The sequence below is a fragment of the Terrapene carolina genome, unplaced genomic scaffold, assembly GCF_002925995.2.
Source record: "Terrapene carolina triunguis isolate 2854851 unplaced genomic scaffold, T_m_triunguis-2.0 Scaffold102, whole genome shotgun sequence".
Taxonomy (NCBI): Eukaryota; Metazoa; Chordata; order Testudines; family Emydidae; genus Terrapene; species Terrapene triunguis.
In genome coordinates, this window is record NW_020664453.1 from 3,932,590 (window position 1) to 3,947,249 (window position 14,660).

At 39.8% G+C, this 14,660-nt stretch overlaps 1 protein-coding gene across 1 annotated transcript in view; it reads left to right on the forward strand.

The window, feature by feature from the left end:
• Positions 1-5,121: 5,121 nt before the first annotated feature.
• LOC112120554 (excitatory amino acid transporter 5) overlaps positions 5,122-14,660 on the forward strand; it is a 97,848-nt gene continuing 88,309 nt past the window's right edge. The window contains exons 1-2 of the mRNA XM_024219677.2: positions 5,122-5,262; positions 6,574-6,653. Of these exons, the coding sequence (XP_024075445.2) occupies positions 5,122-5,262; positions 6,574-6,653 (221 nt within the window). The remainder of the gene's footprint in view (positions 5,263-6,573; positions 6,654-14,660) is intronic.

Genomic DNA, 14,660 nt, shown 5'->3' on the forward strand with positions numbered 1-14,660 from the left:
TGAACCGGTACTCAGGGCAAGTCATTACAGGGGGTTGGCTAATGTGTTCAGTAGCTTTCAGCTTAGTTTTGAAGCGGTAAGAGTAAGGATACATGAAGTTAGCTACAGACTACTTTGTAACAACAACAATAATACCTTGCACTCCCTGGGGCTTTCCATCGGAGGATATTAGAGTGCTGTACAAACATTCATAAACTAATTTTCACTCTGCCCCTCCGAGGTAGGGAAGTATCCTGTCATTTTATATTTGGGGAAACCGAGGCACTACACAATTAAGTCACTTGCCCAAAGTCATACGAGTCAGTAGCAGAATTGAGACTAGAGCAAAGATTTATTTGCAATCCTATGCATTAATTTGGAGCATACCTAAGCAGAAAAGTAAGACAAACTTAAAGTATGTTTGACAGGAAATATTGTAACTGGACACAACAGGGTACAGTATTAAGAGTAATCCTCGATAGATAAGGATGTGAGCAAGATGATCTGCTAGTAATGGGCCTTTTCCATCTCTTAACATCTTTGATGCTAAAATTACAGCGTGCAGATGTGGTCACCCCATCTGGAATTGGAAAAGGTTCAGAAAAGGGCAACAAAAATGATTAGGGGTATGGAACAGCTTCCATATGAAGAGCGATTAATCAGACTGGGACTTTTCAGCTTGGAAAAGAGACGACTAAGGGGGGATATGATAGAGGTCTATAAAATCATGACTAGTGTGGAGAAAGTAAATAAGGAAGTGTTATTCACTCCTTCTGACAACACAAGAACTAGAGGTCACCAAATGAAATTAATAGGCAGCAAGTTTAAAACAAGCAAAAGGAAGTATTTCCTCACACAACACATAGTCAACCAAGACTATAACAGGGTTCAAAAAAGAACTAGATAAATTCATGGAAGATAGGTCCAACAATGTCTATTAGCCAGGATGGGCAAGGATAATATCCCTAGTCTTTGTTTGCCAGAAGGTGGAAATGGGCAACAGGGGATGGATCACTTGATGATTACCTGTTCTGCTCATCTCCTGTGAAGCACCTGGCATTGGCCACTGTTGGAAGACAGGCTACTGGGCTAGATGAACCTTTGGTCTGACCCAGTATGGCTGTTCTTATGTTCATTCAGAGATCTGTGTTCTAATTCTGCATTTGTAGAGCTGAAACATTAATTTAATCTAGTATCTTTTTTGTGTTTGGCATAAGATGAGGTAGAAAAATAATAAATTTTATTAAATACTAAATTAAATTACACAAGCGTAAGAGATAGAATACCTTCTCCCACCTGAAGAAAGACCATTTAGAATGATTTCAGAGAAACTCCACCTCCGTGCAATCAATATTGTTGAAATCTGTGACAATTTTAAGTGCACAAAGAATTCAAAATTAGGCTCATAATCAATGCATTATCAGAACAAATTCTTATTTACTGGTTATAGCCAGAGATGACACTGATAGATAGCAACAACTGAGTGGTGCTGGCTCTAGAAATTAACTCCTTTATAGGTGTTGTATTCAGAACATCTAACATTCTTCCAAAAACCTTTATGAAAGTTCATGTTGCTGCAACAACTTTTCTGGGGGTAGGGGGGACCATGGTGGTAACTGCACATAGTTAAAATACAGTTGTCCTTAATATGTTTTATTACTGTTACTCACTAGGAATAAAATTCCCCTCTCTATAGTGGACCTGCACAAGGCCCATGGACTACTTATATCCCAAATTAGGCCTATTTTGAAAGTCTTATACTAGAATTTTGCACTGGGGTGCATTTCACCCTAGAGGATGAAACAAAGAGGGAAAACAAAGGGGAAATGAAGAGGGAAAACAAACTATATATAATGGAACCAAATTGTGATATGTGGTAGGTGCCTTTTCAAGTGATTTAGGCCTGGTCTACACTAGGACTTTAATTCGGATTTAGCTGCGTTAATCCGAATTAACCCTTCACCCGTCCACACTACAGAGCCAGTTAATTCGAATTAAAGGGCACTTAAAATCGATTTCTGTACTCCACCTCGACGAGCGGAGTAACGCCTAAATCGATTTTGTTAATTCGAATTAAGGTTAGTGTGGCCGCACACCACCGAATTACTGTCTTTAAGTTAATGGGGTAGTGTGGCCGCACACCACCGAATTAATGTGGTTAAAAACCGAATTAAGGTGCTTAGTGTGGCCGCGCACAATCGAATTTATACAACCTGTTTCCCAAATTCGAATTATCTAAATTCGGATTAATCCTGTAGTGTAGACATACCCTTAGAGGGTATAAAGGGCCTTCTTATTCCCCTGCACAGGCCATCAGTCTCATAAGTTACAGCATGGGGGACAGAACAGCTGCCATCTGACAGCTACTCCCCTGCCCACATGGGGACGGTGAGTGGGCAGGCAGGAGCATGAGTGGGAGAAGCCTGGATTCCACATAGACCATTTGACGATGGCCTATGTGGACCTGATATTCTGAGGAGTTAAGCACCCACAAATCCAGTTGAAGACAATGGAAAGTGTGGGTGCTATCTACACCTCTGAAAATCAGGCCCTGTAGCTTTCTTTATGATGGGTGGTGCAGGTAGTGATGCCTATTTAAGGCTGCCCAACATCTTCCATTATAAGACCTTGGTTTTAGTTGTTTATAACTCTGCCAAACTTTAATCATGTGGTCTGAAATTTTCTATGCTGGGTGTCTGTCTTGAGGCTGAATATTTTTTTAATGTTTCAGCAAAATGATTTAGCTATTTCCCAAAATGATGTTGGGGAAAATATTTTGGGTCTTTAGCCCATATTAAAAAATTATTACAACTGTTTCATTGAGCTCTTGTGCCTCCAGGCTTTAGAGCAGAGACATGAAATTTGGCATGGGGATTCACCCTTGTGTCAGGGATTGGCCTTTTTCCCATCCCTGTAAAAATCCATCCAAATTTGGCCAAGTTATAAGCCTCTGGAAAAAAATAATGGAATTTTGCACATACTCAGGAGAAACTAGTTAGTTTGGCAGCTAAATTCTCAGATGATTGTCTGTACTGGGCATGCTCAAAACCTGGTCTGCGCACAACTTTCTCTGCATTTGCTCCTCCAAGCACTGAGGAGTCGCTGTAACATCAGATGCAGGAACTGAGAGTAGGGAAACTGTCTTTTCTGTGCTGTCAGTGATCCTGCTGATGGTGCCCAGGGGCTGCATGGAGAAGGAGGAAGCTGCCTAACTGGAATGCCATAGGGCGATGGGAGCAGAGACAGGCAGTGGGAAGGAGGACAGAGGTGGAATAGGATGGGGCAGAATGGGCAGAGACAAGCTTGCGGGGGATAGAGGCAGTGGCAAGGACAGAGACAGGCTGTGAGGGCAGAGATGAGGAAGAGAAAGGCTGTTATGACACATACTATGGGTGGGTGGACAGGAAAAGAAGGGTCTGTAACCACTAGATACACTTTCTTCCAGAACCTGAAATGAATCTAGGAGTCCTGAGTCTCAGCATTACTCTTCTGTCTGGTAAATAACTGTGAAAACCCACTGCTAAAGTGTGTGTCACGTCCCCTTCTAGTTGCTGGCCCACATCGCAGATAACAACCTGCTACTGCTATTGAATTGCACTGTTAGCTCAAGTGACAAAAGTGTGTGCTGTGGAGCTAAGTTCCAGCTCTGCAGTGACCTATGTGAGGGTCAATATGGTTCCACACAGTAGAATTTCTGTTTGCTTTTTTTAAAAAGAAATTAAATTTTAAAAAATCTATGTTAAAAGAATATTAAGATTGCAAAGTCAAGCACCCAAAAATTAGGTTGCTCCAGAATTAAGGTTGCCTGTGTAACCTTAATTTGGCCTTCTTGTGCATATGCTTTGTGATACAGTCTTTAATTACATAATCACACACTCCCCCTCTCCCCCCCCCGGATCTTGCCTCATTCAGTGCACAAGATGAAGGGAGGCTGCTCACTGCTCATTACTTTACTTATAGTTTATTTATTTATTTATTTATATTCAATATTTCTTTTTGGTCCCATCATTCAGCGTATGGCCCCATGCCATATTTACCATACAAACTCTCTACTGAATACATAATTATTAATTTTGTCATGGGATTTTCTACAGTGATCATGTATATAGTATGCTCATCTATAATATAATAGAGTGCTAAATATAATCTTATAAATCCCCCAAATATACTGTACAGTGTTATAGATTGTTTATAGAAACACTTCAGAATGCTAGAGTTATGATCCAAACACTGTACTAACAATATGGTTTGCTATAGTTTAGTGGATGGTTGTGATAGTATAATTTTTCAAGACATTCATTATAGAGCATAAAAATCTATGTTTGAATTGAATGAATGGGATGATTAGACATACCAAAAGAAAGGAAAGATCCATATGGGTTAGGCTGATAATCCTCTGAAAGTAAGTTGGCCCCTGCTCTAATCAACACAGTGGAAGGGGGGAAAGTGAAATCATTTCATTCCCAAGATAAAAAATGCAAAGTACTGTAGAGTCCCCTTTAATGTTTTTCTCCAGTAATATTCAGTTTGTTAATGCAGTTTATTATTGTACTTGCCCAGCCTTTTGCTAACCACATTTACTAAAAGTATAAACCAGACCTGCTTTAGTTAATGAAGTTCAGTCTCACCTGCCCTGCCCTGTTATGATAGTCCAGTTCAAAGTGTTACCTGCCCTGCCCTTTAGTATATGTACTGTATGAAAAACATAATTTCTGTCCATTTAAATGCATAACTTTCACTACTTCCTTTCTAGGCCTGGATGTTAGGAGACCATGCTTCAAGGGTTGAGGAATGCATGAAAATATTATTTTTCATTCATGTGGGTGTCACTCTGTTTCGACTCACTCTTGTTTTAGAAATACTACTACATTCTGTTCTAATTTTCCAGAGCTCCTTAATCTTCTTCCAGGTTCTTAATGATGTAGTCAATAATAGGATTGTTGGTATTAATTTGGAACAATAACGCCAGCTGCATGCTTCGTGGCTATTGGCAGAGGGGTGACCTTGCAGGTCAGCTAAGCAGTCCTGGAAGTGCTTTGATCTGATCTATACAAAGCTAGAGCTGTCTATTCTAACAAGGGAAGCTAGTGAGGTCTCTCTCCATGGGATGCTGATTCTTCTCCAAAGAGCACTGAGGACAGCATGGCAGTGGCTTTTGATGCAATGCTGGCTCGGGTCAAGGATGTTTGTAAAAGAAATGGTTTGCTCATTCTGTCAGTACTGTCTGTCATAGTGGGATGTCTTCTTGGATTCTTCCTCAGGACCAGGCGGCTCTCTCAGCAGGTCAGTAACAAATGAGCGTGATGCTGGGCAGAAAATGTCAGTTATGTAACAAAATAGGAGATAAAACAACCTATGGAACTTCAAGGATGGGTATTTCAAGATAAAAATTAATTTGTTAGTGTGGCAGTATTTTGATAGGAGCCTACCTTGTTTTCTTTGGGTCCTTCCATAGATTTTATATCCAATATATGTTGATAAACTGTCAATAAGACACTGCAAGTGTACCTTAAGAAGCACATTGTAATGTTGCATGTATGAATAAAAATACTGGCTTCTGAAACTGAATGAAGTACTGCATTGTACTGTATGGAAATGGTAACAGTGTAGCATGTTAACTGGTGTCAGAGTACATTCTATCTGAATTTGTATTAGAACATGTATTTCCAATTAAAACACTAGGGAACTTTTTATGATTAACATATCCAGAGTTACAGATATTTATTTCACACTGAGTATATTTTATAAGAACTGAACTGGGATGTCCCATTAATAAAAGCACAAGTTATTACATTCACCAGGGTATTTCTCTTCAAACACACCTCTACTAATCTGTTTGTAGGTGCTCAATTCTTCCTATCCAGAATAGCCTGACAGACCAGACAGGCAGTGACAAATGCATTGCTGAACATGTTTTTCCCCAAGAATATAAATTTTAATATTTTAAACAAGTTATGGTACTTCAAAAATATGTGATCATTAAACCAGGTTTGTCATCTTCTGCTGCTGGCCCTGAGTTGAAAATCTTCTATGTCCAAACAGTAGCTTCATGCACATAGAGTGAAATGTGCAAAACGCAGAATAAAGAGATTATGCAGCAAAAACTATTAATAGTGGTCCATAAAGGGTCTATTTATTTAATTTTTGACTGCTTTGGCATGCAGATGCACAATGCAATTCAATTAATATGGAGAAACCATTGAAGGGGATGGAGATTTTACTGATTATTAGGACATGTGTTTGTGGCAAATGAATTATCACTAGCACCTATTTCATTGTACTGCTAAGGCAGAATTGTTTTTTGTTTGTTTGTTTTTTAGATCCACAATATTTCAAAGTGTCCCTGAGTGAAGCAAAGCTTATTTTATTTTCTCCGGAATCAGAACACATTACATAGCCTTAGTCATTTAAAAAAAATTCCCCAACTTCTTCCGTCTGTACCACTTGAAATGATATGCAGTAGTTGCAAGTAATATAAACTGATCGTACAATTTTATGAGATCATTCAGTTTTACCAGCAGCTGTAAGGTGCTTTGTGAAGAAAGACAATCTTACACATCAAAACCATAAACACATCTCTCCATATATTTGTAGGAAATTAGTTATTTCCAATTCCCTGGGGAGTTATTGATGAGGATGCTGAAAATGTTGATTCTACCACTGGTTGTCTCAAGGTAAGTGAGTGCGATGATTTGCTCAAAATAATAGATCTAGTGTCCTAAATGAGGCAACAAAACCACCTTTTTATTGTAACTAAGTTGTTGTGTAAGTGCAAAGACTATTGTAGACAGCGCTGTAATGCATTAATATTTGTGATGGATTTATGAACATGGTTAGAAAAACATGGCTTTAGCTGAAGAGAGTTCTGGATCAATAGGAACATCTTGCTAGAATAACCCACAGAAATATTGTTTGCTTACAAACTACCTTTTGAAATGACTTTATATTTTTCATTTTTAAAAAATGATTTTTTATTGAAACTAAACAAATTAGTATGAATCAGCCACCATACCATAAACTAAATCTAATCAGTTGAAAGAATGTAACTTGCAAGTCATACAAAACACCACAATTAATTTACAGTTCTTTGCCATATTTTGAGAGAGAGACTTGCTGTAGTATGATGAATAATGAAAGAACATATGTGGTCACTAAACTAGCATGTGTTTTGTATTAACTTCAACTGGAGATATGGGTGCTCTGAAAATCAGGTCCATAATGCTTTGAAAAAAGCATTATATAGACTAGATTATGTGCTCAAAATATTACCTCTGTCTCTTTCCAAGAGTTCATGAAATACAAATGTATGTGTCTAATGTCCTGGCTGCATAGTGGTGTTTATTCCAGATCACTTATAAACTCGCTCAAATAAAAAATGACTTTATTGGAGACCTTTTGTTTATTGAGAGAAAACTGTAAAGTAGGTAGGAAATCTCAACAGCGGTATTTGCCAAACCTTGCTCTGAGCCTGTCAGTCAGACGTACTAAGAGAAATGACAAGTGTAATAAGGAGGAATGGGATTCCAAACTGAAAACATTTTTTTTCCCCATTGGAATGTACATTCGTTTTCACAAAGACGACTAGGGCAGCTTATCCGCAGCTGAGAACAAAGTTAATGTTAATTTGTCTCTTAGTTTGGATGCACTGTATGCTTCCAATGTTAGCAGAGCACTATTATGTAAGCTCACATAGCTTTTACCTCCGAGGCATTACTAATCAGTAAAAGCAAGTATAAACTAACATGCATTGAATGGGAAATGGCATGCCTGATGAACTTCCAGCTTAATTAATCCCTTCTGGAAACAATACCATAACTAATTTTATATAGTGCCTTTGCCAAGCTTGGCAAAATTCAACTTTTTAAAATAATTTCAATGGATAATATCCATGTTTATTTTAAGCACCTTTTCCTATATTTATTTAAGTTTTCACAGTTGTGGGAAGTTATGTAGGGGGTCAGACATTAGTGAGTCAGACAGTAATTATTTAATGAGAGGAGACATTGTGATTCAAAAAAATTAAAGTTTTATAACCGTTAAAACCCAAATTGTCACCATCATGTCAAAATATACAAAATAAATATTCTTAAATCAAACTCTAATTAGTTCTCAAGCAGTATTTTTTGTTACTTTGCCCATCTGTAAATTTGGATTATTATCAATGGAAATATTTTTTGTTGTTTTGTGTGGGTAAACTGTCCCACTGCGTAGAAAAGATAGCAAGTATGGCAAGAGACCACCCTGGCTTAACCAGGAGATCTTCAATGATCTAAAACTCAAAAAAGAGTCCTACGAAAAGTGGAAACTCTGTCAAATTACAAAGGATGAATATAAACAAATAACGCAAGTATATAGGGACAAAATTAGAAAAGCCAAGGCACAAAACGAGATCAAACTAGCTAGGGACATAAAAGGAAACAAGAAAACATTCTACAAATACATTAGAAGCAAGAGGAAGACCCAGGACAGAGTAGGCCTGTTACTCAATGAGGGGGGAAAAACAATAACAGAAAATCACCAGGGCCTGATGAAATGTATCCTAGAATACTCCAGGAGCTGACTGAGGAGATATCTGAGCCATTAGCAATCATCTTTGAAAAGTCATGGAAGACGGGAGACATTCCAGAAGACTGGAAAAGGGCAAATATCGTGCCCATCTAGAAAAAGGGAAATAAGGACATCCCGGGGAATTACAGACCAGTCAGCTTAACTTCTGTTCCCAGAAAGATAATGGAGCAAATAATTAAGCAATCAATTTGCAAACACCTAGACGATAATAAGGTGATAAATAACAGTCAGCATGGATTTGTCAAGAACAAATCGTGTCAAACCAACCTGATAGCTTTCTTTGACAGGGTAACAAGCCTTGTGGATGGGGGGAAGCAGTAGATGTGGTATATCTTGACTTTAGTAAGGCTTTTGATACTGTCTCGCATAACAAACAAACTAGGGAAATACAACCTAGATGGAGCTACTACAAGGAGGGTGCATAACTGGTTGGAAAATCATTCCCAGAGAGTAGTTACCAGTGGTTCACAGTCATGCTGGAAGGGCATAACAAGTGGGGGAATCGGTCCTGGGTCTGGTTCTGTTCAATATCTTCATCAATGATTTAGATAATGGCATAGAGAGTACACTTATAAAGTTTGTGGACGATACCAAGCAGGGAGGGGTTGCAAGTGCTTTGGAGAATAGGATTAAAATTCAAAATGATCTTGACAAACTGGAGAAATGGACTGAAGTAAATAGGATGAAATTCAATAAGGACTAATGCAAAGTACTCCACTCAGGAAGGAACAATCAGTTGCACACATACAAAATGGGAAATGACTGCCTAGCAAGGACTACTGTGGAAAGGGATCTGGGGGTCATAGTAGATCACAAGCTAAATATGAGTCAACAGTGTAACGCTGTTGCAAAAAAAGCAAACATCATTCTGGGTTGTATTAGCAGGAATATTGTAAGCAAGATACGAGAAGTAATTCTTCCGCTCTACTCCGCACTGATTAGGCCTGAACTGGAGTATTGTGTTCAGTTCTGGGCACCACATTTCAGGAAAGATGTGGACAAATTGGAGAAAGTCCAGAGAAGAGCGACAAAAATGATTAAAGGTCTAGAAAACGACCTATGAGGGAAGATTGAAGAAATTGGGTTTGTTTACTCTGGAGAAGAGAAGACTGAGAGGCGACATGATAACAGTTTTCAAGTATATAAAAGTTGTTACAAGGAGGAGGGAGAAAAATTGTTCTCCTTAACCTCTGAGGATAGGACAAGAAGCCATGGGCTTAAATTGCAGCAAGGGCAGTTTAGGTTGGACATTAGAAAAAACTTCCTAACTGTCAGGGTGGTTAAGCACTGGAATAAATTGCCTAGGGAGGTTGTGGAATCTCCATCATTGGGGATTTTTAAGAGCAGGTTGGACAAACATCTGTCAGGGATGGTCTAGATAATACTTAGTCCTGCCTTGAGTGCAGGGGACTGGACTAGATGACCTCTCAAGGTCCCTTCCAGTTCTATGATTCTATGGTACAAAATATGTAGGCATGATAATAGGTCACACTGGTGGGGGAGTGGCACTGTATGTGAAAGAAAGCATAGAGTCAAACACAGTAAAAATCTTAAATGAATCAAACAATACTATAGAATCTCTATGGATAGAAATTCCATGCTTGAATAAGAAGATTATGTCAGTAGGAACATACTGTCCACCTGACCAGGATGGTGACTATGATTGTGAAATACTCAGGGAGATTAGAGAGACCACAAAAACAGAAAACCCAATAATAATGGGGGATTTCAACTATCCACATATTAACTGGGAACATGTCACCTCAGGATGGGATGCAGACATAAAATTTCTAGACACCATTAATGACTGCTTCTTGGAGCAGCTAACCCTGAAGCCCACAAGAGGAGAGGCAATTCCTGATTTAGTTCTAAATGGCACATAGGATCTAGTTCAAGAGGTGAATATAGCTGAACCTCTTAGTAATAGCAACCATAGTGGAATTAAATGTAACATCCTTGTATGGGGGAAAATGCCAAAGAAACCCAGCACAGTAGCATTTAACTTCAAATAGGAGAACTGCACAAAAATGAGGAAGCTAATTAAACAGAAATTAAAAGGAACAGTCACAAACTGCATGGACACTTTTTAAAAACACTATGACAGAGGCTCAAACTAACTGTATACCCAAAATAAAAAACAGAGGACAAAAAAAAAATGCCATCATGGCAAAATAACACAGTAAAAGAGGCAGTTAGAGACAAAAAGACATCCTTTAAAAATTGGAAGTTAAATCCTACTGAGGAAAATAGAAAGGAGCATAAATTCTCGCAAGTCAAGTGTAAAAGTATAATTAGGGAGGCCAAAAAAGATGAGCAACAGTAAAAGACACAACAAAAATTGCTGTTAGTTTTTAAGTACAGCAGAAGCAGAAAGCCTGCCAAACAATCAGTGGGGCCACTGGACAATCGAGGTGCGAAAGGCCGTTGCAGAGAAGCTAAATGAATTCTTTGCATTGGTCTTCACTGCAGAGGATGTGAGGGAGATTCCCACACCTGAGCCATTCTTTTTAGGTGACAGATATGAGGAACTGTCCTAAAGTGACATGTCAATAGAGGATGATTTGGAACAAATTGATAAACAGAAATAAGTCACCAGGATCAGATGGTATTCGCCCAAGTGTTCTGAAGGAATTTAAATATGAAATCACAGAGCTGCTAACTGTAGTATGTAAGCTATGACTTAGCCTCTGTACCATATGACTGGCAGATAACTAATGTGAGGCCAATTTTTTAAAAAGGCTCCAGAGGTGATCCTGGTAATTACAGGCCAATAAGCCTCACTTCAGTACCAGGCAAACTGGCTGAAACGATAGTAAAAAACAGAATTATCAGACACATAGATGAACACAATATGTTCGGGGTAGAGTCAACATAGCTTTTGTAAAGGGAAATCATGCCTCACCAATATATTAGAATTCTTTGAGGGGGTCAAGAAACTTGTGGACAAGGGTGATCCAGTAGAAGTAGTGTACTTGGACTTTCAGAAAGCCATTGGCAAGATCCCCACCAAAGTCTCTTAAGCAAAGTAAAGGGTCATGGGATAAGAGGGAAGGTCCTCTTATGGATCAGTAACTGGTTAAAAGACAGGAAACAAAGGGTAGGAATAAACGTCCAGTTTTCACAGTGGAGAGAGGTAAATAGCAGAGTCTGTACTAGGTCTGATAAATGCAAAGTAATACACATTGGAAAACATAATCCCAACTATACATACAAAACGTGGGGTCTAAATTAGCTGTTACCACTCAAGAAAGAGATCTTGGAGTCATCATGGATAGTTCTCTGAAAACACCTATTAAATGTGCTGCAGCAGTACAAAAAAAAACCCAGAATGTCAGGAACCATGGGAAAGGGATAGATAGTGAGACAGACAACATCATATTGCCACTGTATAAATCCATGGTAGACCCACACCTTGTATACTGCATTCAGTTCTGATCACTCCATCTCAAAAAAGATATATTAGAATTGGAAAAAAGTACAGAGGGCAACAAAAATGACTAGGGGTATGGAACTGCTTGTATATGATGGGAGATTTAAAAGTCTAGGACTGTTCAGTTTGGAAAAGAGATGACTGAGGAGAGATATGACAGAGGTCTACAATATTGTGAATGATGTAGAGAAAGTGAATAAAGTGTTATTTACCCTTTCACATAACACAGGAATCAGGGATCACCCAATGAAATTAATAGGCAGCAGATTTAAAACAAACATAAGGAAGTCCTTCACACAATGCACACCCTTGTGGTTGCCAGGGGATATTATGGAGGCCAAAAGTATAACTGGGTTAAAAAAAGAATTAGATCAGTTCATGGATGATAGGTCTGTCAATGGCTATTAGCCAAGATGGTCAAAGATGCAACCCCATGCTCTGAGTGTCCTTATACCTCTGACTGATAGAAGCTGGGAATGGATGATAGGGGGTAGATCACTTGATAAATTGCCCTGTTCTGTTCACTCCCTCTGAAGCATCTGGCACCAACCACCTTTCGGAAGAGAGGGTACTGGGCTAGGTGGACCATTTCTCTGATCCAGTACGGCCATTCGTATGTTCTTGTGTGTGGTGATATCAACATTTACCAACATTTACTGATAAAAATCTAATCCTTCCAAGCCTACTCAAGTACATACATGCTATCGCATTTTCCCCCATACCAAATATAATTATATCACACATTTATAATAAGTATGTTCCACTCTGATTTCATGTTGTATTGTTCTATATTGTGCTCCTAAACTGTAAACTCTTTTGGACAGGTAACCTGTAATTTGTTTGGCATAGCTCTCCTGCTGTACAAATGCTTTAATAATAACAGTAGACATAATGGCCTAGATCCTTAGTTATGGTTGAGAAATGCACAGCACAGCTCAGGAGAGGGGTACAAAGGTGACGTTTGCACTCCCGCTGTTCTGGGCCAGCTGTGTGCCAGTGCAGCTCCCTGGCATAATGTAGAACAGCCTTTCATCTACTCTAAGTCATTCTATCTGCCAGTGGCCCCAAAGGGCTGATGTAACAGCCAAAGATTAGTAGGATATAGGAAAGAAAACCTCTGCCATATTCCCTACGCTGACAGCCGTAGAGTGGGGACATGTAGGAGCTACTATACTAACACCCCACCCCAGTGGATGGCCCTCCCAGCCTGGGGTGGTCCTTCCATGGACAGCTATCCTGTATACAGGGCCAGAATCTGCTGGCAGTGCAAAGCAAAGTGGCCAAACTACAGAGTAGGATCTGAGCCAATATCTCTTGCAATATTTGGTGTTTTTCTTAAAGCACCAGCTCCTAGAGTCAGGTGAATACATCGCAATCTCAGCTTTCGTTTAAAAACAAAAATAAGTTTTGAGTCTCATGGTTGCACAGAACAGCTTAAAAATGTGAATCCTAAAGGCTCAGACACAACAAGGTAAATAAACAGAACCCCACTGCCACAGGGTGGCGCCGGCCCTTTAAGAGGGAGTAGGCTCAGTGCACCTGTGATTCATCAGCTGCCTCCCAGTTGGGTTTAAAAGAGGGCAGCTGGGCCCTAGAGGGTGAGAGACCTGGTGAGTTAGGGTTGCCCTAGCGTGCAGACTCGATTCAGGAAAAAGGCAGGTGAGGGACCCGGGAGACTCTGGAAGGTCCCTGATGGAAACTGTAGGTGGTTTCGGGGGAAGCCAGACGATAGGAGAGCAGTAATAATAATAGGCATTTGCTGACTAACTTCCCCAAGCTAGAGAGCCAGGGCTGGAGAGAGAGCTAAAGGCCAGAGAGCAACAGAGGGAGTTGCCTTCTGATTTTTAAGCTGGAGAGCCAAAGCCGAGGGCTGGAGAGGATGAAGACAGGGGAACAGTGGAGCGGCTCACCTGCTGATGTCTTAGTGCCAGAGAGCAGAACCCAGGAATGCTCTGCTGGTGAGGATGATCTCCTAGCAAAGCGGCTGTAGGGGTTCCTGCTGGTAAAAGTGGGGTTCCATTCTAGCTGGAAGGGCTGGAGTGGCTGTCCTAGAAAAGAGAGAGAAGAAAACTGACAAGGAGTCTAAGTGTGGCAGAAAACACTGGAGTATGGTACGGAAGGACACCCAGCAGAAATGCTGCACGGGTGCGGTGTGGTTCCCACTGAGAAGAGTAGGGTTTTAAGCACTATATACACTGAGTGTGGGAAATGGACTATGTTTGGGACTTTTGTTGAAGACTTTTTGAACTATGTTCTGGTAATAAACTGGGCTCAAGAAGAGCTGTTATTCAAGCAAGAGAGCCTGAAGTGGAGCTATTGGGGATTCTGAACGGGGAAACTGAGGCAGACACACCTATGAGGGTGCTCAAGGAGGAGCTGCTGTAGCACATCAACATTAATATTTTTTACAATCTCGTGGTTTTTAACTCCATCTCATAATTATTTGGAAGCCTGATTCATTATTTTTGAAACCTTGGGGTTGTCAGTACTGCTATAGAATTAAATATAGTTATACACAATACATAATTGTTATAGAGGGGACTCAATGGGCATAGACAAAGGAAAAGAGAAGTGTTCAGGGGAAAACTGAAAATAAAAGGTCAATTATATGTGGGGAAGGGGTGAGGCAAGGATAGAAGGGGGCTCCTGCTACGGGGCTAAAAATAGCAATGTAGACACCAGC